The sequence below is a fragment of the Dipodomys ordii genome, unplaced genomic scaffold (genome assembly GCF_000151885.1).
Source record: "Dipodomys ordii isolate 6190 unplaced genomic scaffold, Dord_2.0 Scaffold6, whole genome shotgun sequence".
In the NCBI taxonomy this organism is placed as follows: Eukaryota; Metazoa; Chordata; class Mammalia; order Rodentia; family Heteromyidae; genus Dipodomys; species Dipodomys ordii.
This window is the reverse complement of record NW_012267222.1, coordinates 10,817,805-10,830,923: the sequence shown is the minus strand read 5'-3', so window position 1 is coordinate 10,830,923 and position 13,119 is coordinate 10,817,805. Positions and strand designations below refer to the sequence as shown.

The 13,119-nt window shown below is 42.8% G+C and overlaps 1 protein-coding gene across 2 annotated transcripts; it reads right to left on the bottom strand.

Moving 5' to 3' along the window:
• Window positions 1–330: 330 nt before the first annotated feature.
• Rpa2 (replication protein A2, 32kDa) lies at window positions 331–12,147 on the bottom strand. Of its 2 annotated transcripts, none has more exons than XM_013032820.1 (7): window positions 11,926–12,132; window positions 8,996–9,109; window positions 5,584–5,658; window positions 4,623–4,739; window positions 2,928–3,035; window positions 2,681–2,775; window positions 331–1,123 (listed from the first exon to the last, which is right to left on the bottom strand). In XM_013032820.1, exons 2-7 carry the CDS (start codon window positions 9,038–9,040, stop codon window positions 1,039–1,041), a joined length of 525 nt encoding a protein of 174 aa, XP_012888274.1. In that variant the 5' UTR covers window positions 9,041–9,109; window positions 11,926–12,132; the 3' UTR covers window positions 331–1,038. The 2 variants fall into 2 exon arrangements, with proteins under 2 accessions (XP_012888274.1, XP_012888281.1); XM_013032827.1 differs by having other exon boundaries at window positions 1,073–1,123; window positions 2,677–2,775; window positions 11,926–12,147.
• Between the last annotated feature and the right edge of the window lie 972 nt (window positions 12,148–13,119).

The window sequence follows — 13,119 nt, the reverse complement described above, 5'->3', positions numbered from 1 at the left end:
TTCAAAGCCCCATGACTGACCGCCCCCCTCCCAAAAAAAATTTCAACCTGAGATCAAATGGTACTCAATTTAGTTACATGATCACACACCATAAAAAAGTCAACAGTAAGGTCCACGTTTCAGTCACTCATTTACTCAGTAATGATAGGGACTGAACTCCTAACATATGCCAATCCAGTGTTCTACCACTGAACGATAGCTACATACCTTTAGCCATTTTAATCTTTACCACAAATCTCAGAGGAAAAAAATTTTTCTCTATAAATGTAGAAATGTAGGCTCCACAGATGACTTAAAATCAAGATCCTAATTAAAAAGTAGAAGCCAGGATTCAAATCCAAATTTTATTATAATTATGCTACACTGTCTTAGATGACAAAGCGGCAATTGCATCAGCTCAGAAAAAGGGAAAATATTTCACTCACAAGCTATTGCAATAACAGAACAGTTCATTAAACATTTGGATGTACTTTTTTTTTTTTTAATAATACAAAACATAGTAACATTTCTTCCTTTCCTCTGCCCCTTGAGGCCACCCCAATCAAGAACCTCATGTTCACACAAACCTCCTTTACAGCAGCATGGAAGGCAAGAAAGGAAGGAAAGTGCAATTTTGAAAAGTAATGTTACAGAACCAGAGTAACAAAAATAGGGCAGAAGGTAGTGGGTCCCTCAGTAGACTCTCTGCCCACAGGCCGGTCCTGATCAGGCTCATGTCCTCAATAGGAATATGTTTTAAGAATAAACCCTGACATTAATATTGCCCTATCGTCTCTGTAGCATTCCTCTTATAAATCTTTTTTATCCTGTAAGCTTATTTGGAACTCCTTTAACGAACCCCACCTTGGTTTACCTCCCTGTCAAGTGCTCATTTTCCTTTCAGTTTCTAAACAACAAAAACAAAAACAGGAGAGCAGGAAGCCATCAGCACAAAACCTCCTTCCTAGAAATCACCTGGCCAAACACGTACAGCTGGAGCAAACAGATTGTGAAAACCAGGTCCAGCTGGCAATCTCTCAGATACTCAAGGAGATCCAGTTATTCTGCATCTGTGGACTTAAAGTGATCATCATCCACAGTAGAATAAATATGTCCCTCGTTGCTAAGAAAATCCACAGCTTGCCTAGAAAGAATGAATAAAAGAAGGGTCATTTCAAACTAGTAAGGGAAGGAAATTGCCTTCTGGATGCTGTTTTTATCCTAGCTCAGAAAATTCAGTCATTTCTTCATAGAAGGCACTAATAAAAGTGCAAAATTGATAATGGCTACTAGGGCTGGCTTGAATTCCTCTCCCAATTCAAGAACATAGGGCCTCATTTAAATAAGCAAAGTGAAACAAGAATCTAAAGCTACAGTCCAGATTGCCTATGAAATCTCCTAGCACACGAAAGTTCTACACGAAACTCTTATCTTCAAACACCACTAAAAACCACAAGTGGTGCTGTGGCTCAAGCAATAGAGCGCTTGCCTTGAGCTAAAGAGCGCAGGGACAGTGCCCAAGCCCAGAGTTCAAGCCCCACAACAGCCCCCCCCCCCGCAAAAAAAAAAGCCAGCTAGAGCAGGCAAGTCTATGAGACTCATCTCCCCAATTAAGCACCAGAAATGGCTCTGTGGCTCAAGTGGTAGAGTGCTAGCCTTGAGCAAAAGAAGCTCAGGGACAGTACCCAGGCCTAGAGTTCAAGCCCCACCAAAAAAAAAAAAAAAAGGCTTTCCACAAAGAGTATGTTGCCATCAATCGTTGACGTCCTTTGGGTCATGCCAGTAACATGTTTAGTAATAGCCCAAACTTATAAAGAACCTACTACATGATAGCAATTCTGTATCTTACCATTATGGGTTGAAGTTGGACAGCTTATGTGTATGTTTACACGCATGCACTGGTTTTGGGATTTGAACTCAGGGTCTGGGTATTGTCCTTGAGCTTCTTTTTGCTCAAGGCTAAGTGCTCTATTATTTGAATCAGCTCCACTTCAGGCTTTTTTTGGTAATTAATAGAGAGCCAGACTTTCCCACCTGGGCTGGCTTTGAACCAAGATCCTCTGATCTCAAGCTAGGATTACAGATGTGAATCACCAGTGGCCAGCTAACTACTACTTCTTTTTTTTGCCAGCTAGTCCCAGGGTTTGAACTCAGGACCTGGGCGTCCCTAAACTCCTTTTGCTCAAGGCTAGCATTCTACCACTTGAGCCACAGCACCACATCCATCTTTTTCTGTTTAAGTGGTACTGAGGAATCGAACCCAGGGCTTCATGCATGTTAGGCAAGCACTCTACCACTAAGCCACATTCCCAGCCCAAACTAACTTCTTGTTTTTGTTTTTTAAATGCTGGTACTGGGGCTTGCATTTAGGGCCTTGTGTTCTTCCCTGGCTTTTCTTTTCTTTTGTACTGGGCTTGGGACTTGAATTCAGTTTGGGCACTGTCCGAGTTGTTTTTTGCTCGAGGCTAGTGCTCTACCACTTGAGCCACAGCTCTACCTCTGGCTTTTTGAGGTTAGTTGGAGATAGTTTCACAGACTTTCCTGCTCAGGCTGGCTTTAAACTGTAATAATCCTCACCCTTCTAGTAGATATGAGTCACAGGACCCCCCATAGTCAGCTTTACTTTATAAACTTACTTTTGTTAGTAGAAACTATGAAGAGGTTAAAAGATAGAAATGGCTCACAGAAAGCACTCACTCACTTAATAGTGGCTATAGGCATATGCTGGAGCTGGTTCCGGAGATCCTGAAAGTTCAATCCTTCAGGTCTTGGGCAAGCCTTAATCAAGCTCAGCACCTGAAATTCAGATTAGAAAGATTTTAATTAGTTTACCTTTATAAACAAACAAACAAAAAACCAGGATCCAGGCCTAGGTTAGCCTTAGATCATTAAAGTAAGAGAACTTCAGGCCTGTGTTTTGCATTTCTGGAGTCACACAGGCAATTTACCTGATTCTGAACCACAGTGAGGCCATTGGAGGGCATGAAGCTATTCCCACTGAAGCTCCCTGCATCGCTCATTCCTGGGTTGCTGAGAGAGGGTCTTCCTGCCATGGGCTGAATTGAAAAATAAGTTTGTAACATTAGAAAATTCACCAAGTTAAACTTTTTTGCTGTTTTAAATAAATTGTTAATAAGCAGCTAAGAATTTAAGTGTGTTCCAATAACAATTGCTTACGTGAGGAAGCTATTATATAATGAGACTATCAGAGGGAGGTAAAAGAATCATTTGAAGCACATATTAAAAATAAATATATGCATAATGACTAGTTTCCTCTTCAAACCTGCTTCTGTGTTACAGTTCATCTTAATTAGTAAATCCAGGCTCCAGCCCAGCTTTGTAGACCTGAGTCATCTGTCATGTCTCCATTCCCTCCCAAAATCTACTAATCCCCACAGCCCATGAGTCCAGTTATCTTTCTCATTCTAGTCTCCTAACTGGTATCTCCTCTACCTCAGCTCTTGAATGCCAATCAAGCCTCCCCTCATTGCTTCAAGTGGTTAAGTCCTTATAATTATGCCACTCCTATATTTAAAAGCTTTCAAGTGGCTCCCTCTACCTGTGAAAACATTATACAACACCTAGATATTCAACACACACAACTAGAAGTCCAAATCTGTATTTTCTTTATTAATTTTTTTATTGTGAAAATACCGTACAGAGGGGTTACAATTACATGAGCAAGGTAATGAGAACATTTCTTATTAAGCATTATTGCCTCCTCCTTTGTTTCCCCTTACCATCCATGCCCTCCCATCTCCCTGCCTCCCTTCCCCCCCATTTAATTTTTTGTGCATCACATTGGAGCTTGTACTCAAGGCCTGAAAACAGTCCTTGGCTTTTGTACTCAAAGCTAGCACTCTACCAATTGACCAATTTCACTCCCCCTGCCCTTTTTTTTGGAGGTGGGAAGGGATTATTAATTGGAAACAAGAATCTCATGGACTTTCCTGCCCTGGCTGTCTTCAATCTGAGACCCTCCAATCTCAGCCTCTTGAGTATTTAGGATTACAGGCATTAGCCACTGGGGCCCAACATGTGTTTTTTCTATTTTTCTTTTGGCAGTCCTGGGACTCCAATTTTGAGCCTGGGCTCTGTCCCTGAGTTCTTTTGCTCAAGGCTAGCACTCTACCACTTCGAGCCACAGCACCACTTCTGGTGGTTAGTTGGGTCTCACAGCCAGGCACTAGCTTACACCTATAATCCTAGCTACTCCGAAGGGTGTGATCTGAGGATTGCAGTTCAAAGACAGCCTGGGCAGGAAAGTCCATGAGATTCTTGTCTCTAATAAACTACTCAGAAAAAGCCGGAAGTGGCACCATGGCTCTAGTGCTAGAGTGCTAGGCTTGAGTCAAAGAAGCTAAGGGACAGCACTCAGACCCAGAGTTTAAGGCCCATGACTGACAAAAACAAAAACTGGAAGTAGAACTATAGGTCCAGTGGTAAACACTAGGCTTGAACCAAAGAAACTCAGGGACAACTCCCAGGCCCTTGAGTTCAACCTCAAGGACTGGCAAACAAACAAACAGCTAGGCTCATGGAGAAATTGTGAACTTCTTGTGGTTTACCCTTTAAAATGTTAAAGAAATCAAAGGCAGAACACAAAAGCAGCCATGCGGGGGGAGGTCAGGGAAGCTGCTTACCTGGCTGTTGGACTTGGTCAGCATCATGTGTGCATTGACCACTTCAAGAATATGTGTGGTGAACTCATTCATGTCCTCCAAGGGCATGATCTTAAATGCCACAAGGCTCTTTTTGTTCTATTAAAATAAACAGGAAAATATAAAGGATAAGCAGGCTAAAGCTAACACTCTTTACTTGGCTATAGTATTTGCTAATGCGTTAATATAGTTAAAAACTAACACTGGAGCTGGGTGCCAGTGGCCCATGCATATAATCCTAGCTGAGATATGAGGATCGTGGTTCAAAGCCAGCCCAGGCTGGAAAAATCTGAGACTTACCTCCAATTAACTGCCAGGAAACTGGAAGTGGCGTTGTGGTATAGCACTTGCCTTGAGCTGCAGAGCTCAAGGTGCAGGGATAGCACCCAAGCCCAGAGTATAAGCCCCACAACCGACAAAACAAAACAAAACAAAAAAACACTGGAGTAATTAAAATATAATCTACAATGAAGGGACAAACAAAACTAATTCATAGATGTTATTTTTCCAAAGTTACAATGTTTTCCATTCTCATGGAGCTTGAACTTTGGGCTTGGCTTCTGTCCCTCAGCTCTTCAGCTCAAGGCAAGCACTACCACTTGAGCCACAAAATCACTTCCTGTTTTCTGGTGGTTATTGGAGATGAGAGTCTCATGGACTTTCCTGTCTGGGTTGGCTTTGAACCGTGATCCTCAGATCTCAGTCTCCGGAGTAGCTAGGATTATAGGCGTTAGCTACCAACGCCTGACCAGTGTTTTCCATTTTATATCTAATGGATGTTACTCTTTAGCACTCTGGTATTTCTATATTAAGGCAAAAACTAGTTATTTCCTCTTAAGAGAATGACAATAACATCCCATCAAACATGGAGTCCTACAGCTAAGTAAAACCTACACATAAATCCAGAAATCTCTTTAAGCTGCCATTTTTCTTCTGACTTTACCTGAAAAGATCTGAGGTGGCCAGCCACTTTCACGTATGTTTCTGGAGGAACCACAGTGTTTTCACTGCTGGCATCCTAAAAGATAAACACATACATACACTTAAGGTTTTAGTGATGCTGGTGAGAGTCTCTTCAAATTTCTAAATTATAGAAAGAGAAAGATATACAGTAGACGCACTAAACCCTCATGTGGCATTATCTAGTTTGTCCTGACTTTTAGAATCCACAGTGTGTATGTATGTGTACTCAAAGATGCAATAAGTCCTTGGGGCTTGAACTCAGGGCCTGGGTGCTGTCCCTGAGTTGTACTCAAGGCTGTGCTCTACCATTTGAGCAACAGCTCTACTCCAGGTTTTTGGAAATTAACTGGAAATAAGGGTCTCATGGATTTGAACCAGGCTTGCTTTGAACCTCCATCTTCAGGTCTCCATCTCTTGTAGGTAGGATTATAGAGGTTAAGCCATCAGTGCCTAGCTTCTATTTTTGTTTGTTTGCTGGTCCTGGAGCTTGAACTCAGGGCCTGAGTGCTGTCCCTGAACCTCTTTGTGCTCATGGCTAATGTATCACTTGAGCCACAGCCCCACTTCTGGTTTTTTCTGAGTAGTTTATTGGAGATAAGAGTCTCATAGACTTTTCTGCCTGGGCTGGCTTTGAACTGTGATCTTCAGATCTGAGTAGTTAGGATTACAGGCATGAGTTACTGGTGCCTGGGCTGCTTCCAGGCACCAGCCAGGCAAAAAACAAACAAAAAACAAAAACCCTAACAATTTCCTTCAGTGTTCTAAGGCAAATATTTTTTCCAGCTTTTATTAATTAATTGGTCAAGCCCCACAACTGGCAAAAAAAAAAAAATTACATTCAAACTGGGCGCAGGTGGCTCATGCCTATAATCCTAACTACTCAGGAGGCTGAAATATGAGGATGGAGGTTCAAAATCAGCCTAGTTCAAATTCCATGAGCCCCTTATCTCCAATTAATCTCCAAAAAGCTGGAAGTATAGAGCTGTGACTCAAGTAGTAGAGCATGAGCCTTGAGCACAAAAGCTCAGGGAGACCAACTAGCCCAAAGTTCAAGCCCCAGAACCCCCCCCCCAAATAATGACATTAATCCCAGTGTAGTTTAGAATAGTAAATGAGTGTCAAGCAGGGCACCTGTGGCTCATGCCTGTAATCCTCGCTACTCAGGAGGCTGAGATCTGAGGATCAAGGTTCAAAGCCAGCCTGTGCAAGAAAGTCTGTGAAACTCTTTATCTCTAATAAACCACCAGAGAACCAAAAATGGCGCTGTAGCTCAAGTGGTAGAGCGCTAGCCTTGAGCTGAAGAGCTGAGGGACGGTGCTCAAGCCCAGAGTTCAAGCCCCACAACCAACAATAAAATAAAAATAAAATAAAATTAGTGTCAAATCATATAAATATGTAATGCTAGAGTAGGCAAAAAGCTAATGTGAACTCCACCTTAGATATGTAAATGGTACAAATATCAGAACAAGAGCCCAGGCTGTTATGTACATCACCTTTTTAAGAAGAATTAAAAAAAGTCCAAGCTGGACAGGGCAAAAAGGCAAGCTCCTGTTTAGGTGCTTGGACTCATACTTATAATCCTAGTTACTCTGGAGTTCATGTTTGAAGCCAACACAAACAGACAAATCTGGAGGACTCTTATCTCTCTATTTTGTTGGTTCTGGGGCTTGAACTCTGGGCTTGGGTGCTGTCCCTGCACTCTTCAGCTTAAGGCTAGCACTCTACTGCTTGAGCCACAGCACCACTTCTGGTTTTCTAGTGCTTTATTGAAGATGAGAGTCTCTCAGTTTCTTGCCCAGGCTGGCTTGAACTGCAATCCTCAGATCTCAGCCTCTTGAGTAGCTAGGATTATAGGCGTGGGCCACTGGCAGTATCCTGCTTCAGACTCTTATCTCTAGTTAACCAGCAAATAGTAAGAGTGGGATACTCTTGAGTTCAAACTCCAGTACTGGCAAACACACACACACAAAGATTCTGTCACTGTTCTAGATATCAGAGATACAGTGGTAACAAAATAAAAATTATTCTTGTAGAAGTTAAATTCTATTTCCTTTCAGTTTTATAGTATTTTGTAAAATTTATAAACATTTATGCAAAGAATTAAAGACATAATAAAAGTTTAAAAATAAACTGGGGGCTGGGAATGTGGCTTAGTGGCAGAGTGCTTGCCTTGCATGTATGATGCTCTGGGTTCAATTCCTCAGTACCACATAAGCAGAAAAAGCTAGAAGTGGTACTGTGGCTTAAGTGGTAGAGTACAAGCCTTGAGCAAAAGAAGCTCAGGATGGATGCCGGCAGTTCATGCCTGTAATCCTAGCCACTAAGGTTGAGACGTAAGGATTGGGGTTCAAAGCTAGCAGGGGCAGGAAAGTCCATGAAACTTTTTTTTTGGTCAGTCGTGGGGCTTGAACTCTGGACTTAGTTGCTGCCTTGCGCTCTTCAGCTCAAGGCCAACGCTCTACTGCTTGAGCCATAGCACACTGCCAGTTTTGGGGTAGTTTATTGGAGATAAGAGTCTCACGGACTTTCTTGCCCAGGCTGGCTTTGAATGGCAATCATCAGATCTCAGGCTCCTGAGTAGCTAGGATTACAGGCGTGAGCCACCAGCGCCCAGCTTCCATGAGACTTTTATCTCCAGTTAAACACCAGAAAACCAGAAGTGGCCTGCGACTGAAATAGTAGAACACTAGACCTTGAGCTAAAGAGCTCAGGGACAGCGTCCAGGCACAGAGCCCCACAAGTGACAAGGAAAAAAAAAAAACAACTCAGGGACAGTGCCCAGGACCTGAATTCAAGCCCTAGGACTGGCAAAAAATAAAAACTAAATAAATAAAAGTAAAAGTAAGCTGGGCAGTGCTGGCTCATGCTTATAATTCTAGCTACTCAGAGGCTGAGATATGAGGATTGTGGTTCAAAGCCAGCTCTGGCGAAAAAATCCAAGAGACACTCTTGTTGTTGTTGTTTATTTTTTTGGGTCCGGTCGTGGGGCTTGAACTTTGGGCCTGGGCGCTGTCCCTCAGCTCTTCAGCTCAAGGCTAGCGCTCTACCACTTGAGCCACAGCGCCACTTCCGGCTTTTTTCTTTTTGCTTATGTGGTGCTGAGGAATCGAACCCAGGGCCTCAGGCATGCAAAGCGAGCACTCTACCACTGAGCCACCTTCCCAGCCCCCCAAGAGACTCTTATCTCCAATTAGCCACAAAAAAGGGCAGAAGTAGAGCTATGGCTCAAGTTGTAGCATACTAACTAGTCTTGAGGAAAAGAATTCAGGGACAGTGCCCAGACCCTGAGTTCCAGAACTAGCACCAAAAAGAAAAGTTTAAAGGTTAAGATTAGAAGATTCCATCATCTACAAAGTCCAAAAGTAATTCCACCCTAATCCAGAGTCACTTACATCTGTGTCAACCCACTGACGAACATCCATCGGTGAAGCAGTCATGTCATCTACTTTGTAAACAATATTGGTTGGAGCCTTTTCTGCATGTCTGATTATTCCCACAATAGTGACCTAGGTTACGGATAGAAAAAAAAATTAAAAGTTAGTTTTCCAGGAAACCAAAGTAATATTTATGCACTTTAAAATGAAGCCTCCACCATGCACTAATATTAATTCAAAGTGGATCAAAGAACTCAACATCAGACCTCAAACTCTGAAATTACTGCAAGAGTAGAAAAAACATTAGAACTTATAGGTATAGGAAAAAGTTCTTGAAGAGTCCAAGGGGCACAAGTAGGACATCAAAATAAAGTTTCAGCACAGCTAAGGACATACTTTCTAAACTAGAAAGACAGCCAAAACTATAAAGGCTGGTAGAAAATCTTTTAGAAGCCGGGCACTGGTATCTCATGCCTGTAATCCTAGCTACTCAGGAGGCTGAGATCTGAGGATCACAGTTCAAAGCCAGCCCGGGCAGGAAAGTCTGTGAGACTCTTATCTCCAATAAACCTCTAGAAAACCAGAAGTGGTGCTGTGGCTCAAGTGGTAGAGCGCTAGCCTTGAGCTGAAGAGCACAGGGACAGCGCCCAGGCCCAGAGTTCAAGCCCCACGACCAACCAAAAAAAAAAGAAAAGAAAATCTTTACAGACAAAGGCCTAATATCCAATATATACAAGGAACCCAAGAAACTAACTCCCTACTTTCCCCCCTCAAATCTAATATCACTAAATTGGCAAGGAAGCTAAGAATAAACTTCTCAGAAGAAGAGATAAGAATGGCAAAGAAACAGAAGCAGAAATACTCATCATCCCTGGCCATAAAGGAAATGCAAATCAAAGTAACTCTGAGATTACATCTCAATCCAGTTATATTAGCCAACATTGTGAATTTGAACAAATGTTAGCAGGGATGTGGGGGGAAAAAAAAAGAGCCCTACTGAACTGTTGGTGGGAGGGAATATAAACTAGCAAAACCACTATAGATAGCAGGCCAGAGATTCCTCAAAAAAATGAAACATAGCTGGGCACCCTAGGCGCCAGTGGCTCACGCCTGTAATCCTAGCCAGTGGCTCACGCCTGTAATCCTAGCTACTCGGGAGGCTAAAATCTGAGAATCATGGCTCAAAGCCAGCCCAAGCTGGAAAGTCCTTGAGACTCATTTCCAATTAACCACCAGAAAACCAGAAGTAGTCCTGTGGCTTAAGTGGTAGAGTGCTCTCCTTTAGCTTAAGAGCTCAGGGACAGCATCCAGGCCCAAAGTTCAAGCCCCAGGACCAAAAAGAAAAAGAAAAAAGAAACATAGACCTTCCCTATATCGCAGCCATACCACTCTTGGGCATCTACCCTGAATATCATGAGCCAGGATACGATGAGGACACCTGTACATCCAAGTTTACTGCCCCACTATTCACAATAGCCAAGATACAGAAACAGCCCAAATGCCCCAGAACAGATGAGTGGATATAAAAAATGTGGTACCTTTATACAATGAAATTTTACATCACCATTAGAAATAATGTCATCTGCCTGGAAATGGACAGAACTAGAACAAATCATGTTAAGTGGTATAAGCAATGCTCAGCAACAAATGGTGCATGTTCTCTTGATATGTAGAAATTAAATCTGAAAGACACTGGGATGTGATAAATTATACAGGATTCCAGATATTCTAAATACAGTGAGTTTCTATTAGGAGAAAACAAAAAGCAGCAATGTCTACATGGCTCTTCATATATGTGTGTATGTATGTGAACAAACTCCAAGATATGGGAACAAGAGATGTCTCTTTTTATTTTAATTATTTGATGATTCTATTTTATGCATGGTGTATTCGAGTGTATATCTCAGGGAGAGTGGAGAGAAGGCACAAACTGAGGAAAAAAAAGGGTTAAAAAAGATGCAGCAGTGGAACTCACTGGACATAGATGAAAACGAACTGTACAACTCATGGGAGGGACTGAGAATGAGGGAACAGAATTCACTGTCAGAAAGGAACTGTAAGCCAGGCACCAGTGGCTCATGCCTGTAATCCTAGCTACTCAGGAACCTGAGATCTGAGGATCTCAGTTCAAAGCCAGCCTAAGCAGGAAAGTCTGTGAGACTCATATCCAATTAACCACCAGAAAAGAGGAAGTGGTGCTGTGGCTCAAGTGGTAGAGTGCTAGCCTTGAGCTGAAGAGCTGAGGGACAGCACCCAGGCCCTGAGTTCAGGACACATAACCACCACCACCAACAAAAGGAACTGAGCTGGGCGCTGGTGGCTCCCCGCCTGTAATCCTAGCTACTCAGGAGGCCGAGATCTGAGGATCGAGGTTCAAAGCCAGCCCAGGCAGGAAAGTTCTTGAGACTCTTATCTCCAATAAACCGTTAGAAAACCAGAAGTGGTGCTGTGGCTCAAGCGGTAGAGTGCTTGCCTTGACCTGAAGAGCACAAGGACAGCGCCCAAGCCCAGAGTTCAAGCCCCAAGACCGACAAAAAAAAAAAAAAGGAACTGTACTCATTATACCTGACTCAAGTAATTGTAATCCTTCTGTATATCACCTTTACAATAACAATAAAGTAAATCAATCAAAATAAAATGAAGTCTCATTTCATTCTTCTGTTGAGTAAGTGTCCCTTCGTTTTTTTGCCAGTCCTGGGACTTGAACTCTGGGCCTTGGCACTGTACTTGAGCTCTTTTGTTCAAGGCTAGCACTCTATCACTTGAGCCACAGCATCACTTCAGACTTTTTCTGTGATTAATTGGAGATAAAAAGTCTCACAGACTTTCCTGCCTAGGCTGGCTCTGAATTATGATCCTCAGATCTCAGCCTCTTGAGTAGCTAAGATTATAGGTATGAGCCACTGGTGACCAGCTTAAATGGTTCTTCTATAAACTCTTTTACATACCTGTGAAATTTCAACATTCCCAATTTTGAATACTTCATCTGTGAGAGTGGCAGAAAGCAACTGAGATATAGTACAGGGTACGATGTGCTGGGCTCGGGTTCTCTAAAGAGAAAAAAAGTTGTGTGAATAAATTCAACTGAAAACAACCATCATTCATTTAATACTTGCCATGTGAGGAGCACTTTGAATATATTTCAGCCTTAAAATTTCAAGACAAACCTTGTTGTCCTCACTAGAGATAGAGAATAAGGTCACAAAGCTAATGAATGCCATACTTTTCAGTTCAAACCCAGCTTCATAAGACTCCAAAGTTCCTGCTAAATGGGCAAATTTGTGTAGCACTGTGGCTTAACCAAATGCCAGAGTGGAGAAGGGATAAGGTGGGAAGACCTACTGCCATAGCAGACCTTTAGAGGGAATCCCAGCTTCAAGGTGAAGCAGACTGCTCAAAACTCTGCAGAGGTAACATGGTATTAGAAAAGGGTTTGAGAAATGGTCAGCAGAGACAGGACTCCCATTGCTCTATGTTTCTAGATAACATATTACAAAAACTAGTACACAGTTTCCTTTAATACAAATGTTCTTCAGGTCAAGGCGAGCACTCTACTGCTTGAGCCACAGCACCACTTCTGGTTTTCTAATGGCAGCCCCATGAACACCTGAAAAATGGGATTTGATCTGTTATCTTAAAAGTATAGGAGGGCCGGGCGCTGGTGGCTCACGCCTGTAATCCTAGCTACTCAGGAGGCTGAGATCTCAGGATCATGGTTCAAAGCCAGACCAGGCCCAGAGTTCAAGCCCACGACAAGTGTGGGGGCGTGGCAAGGCAATCTAGGAGGAAGTGGCTCATGCCTGTCATTCTAGGTATTCAGGAGGATGAGCTCTGAGGATCACAGTTCAAAGCCAACCCAGGAAGTAAAATCTGTGATACTTTTTAAAAATTTTTTGTCACTCTGGGCCTGAGCATTGTCCCTGAGCTCTTCACCTCAAGGCTAGTGCTCTACCACTTGAGCCACAGCACCACTTCCAGCTTTTTCTGCTTCTGTGGTATTGAGGAGTCGAACCCAGGGACACATGCAAGGCAAGCACTCTTACCACTGAGCCACCTTCCCAGCCCCACTGTGATACTTCGTTTCCAACAGAAAGGAAGAAGTGGAGCTGTAGCTCAAGTGGTAAGGCGCTAACCTTGAGCAG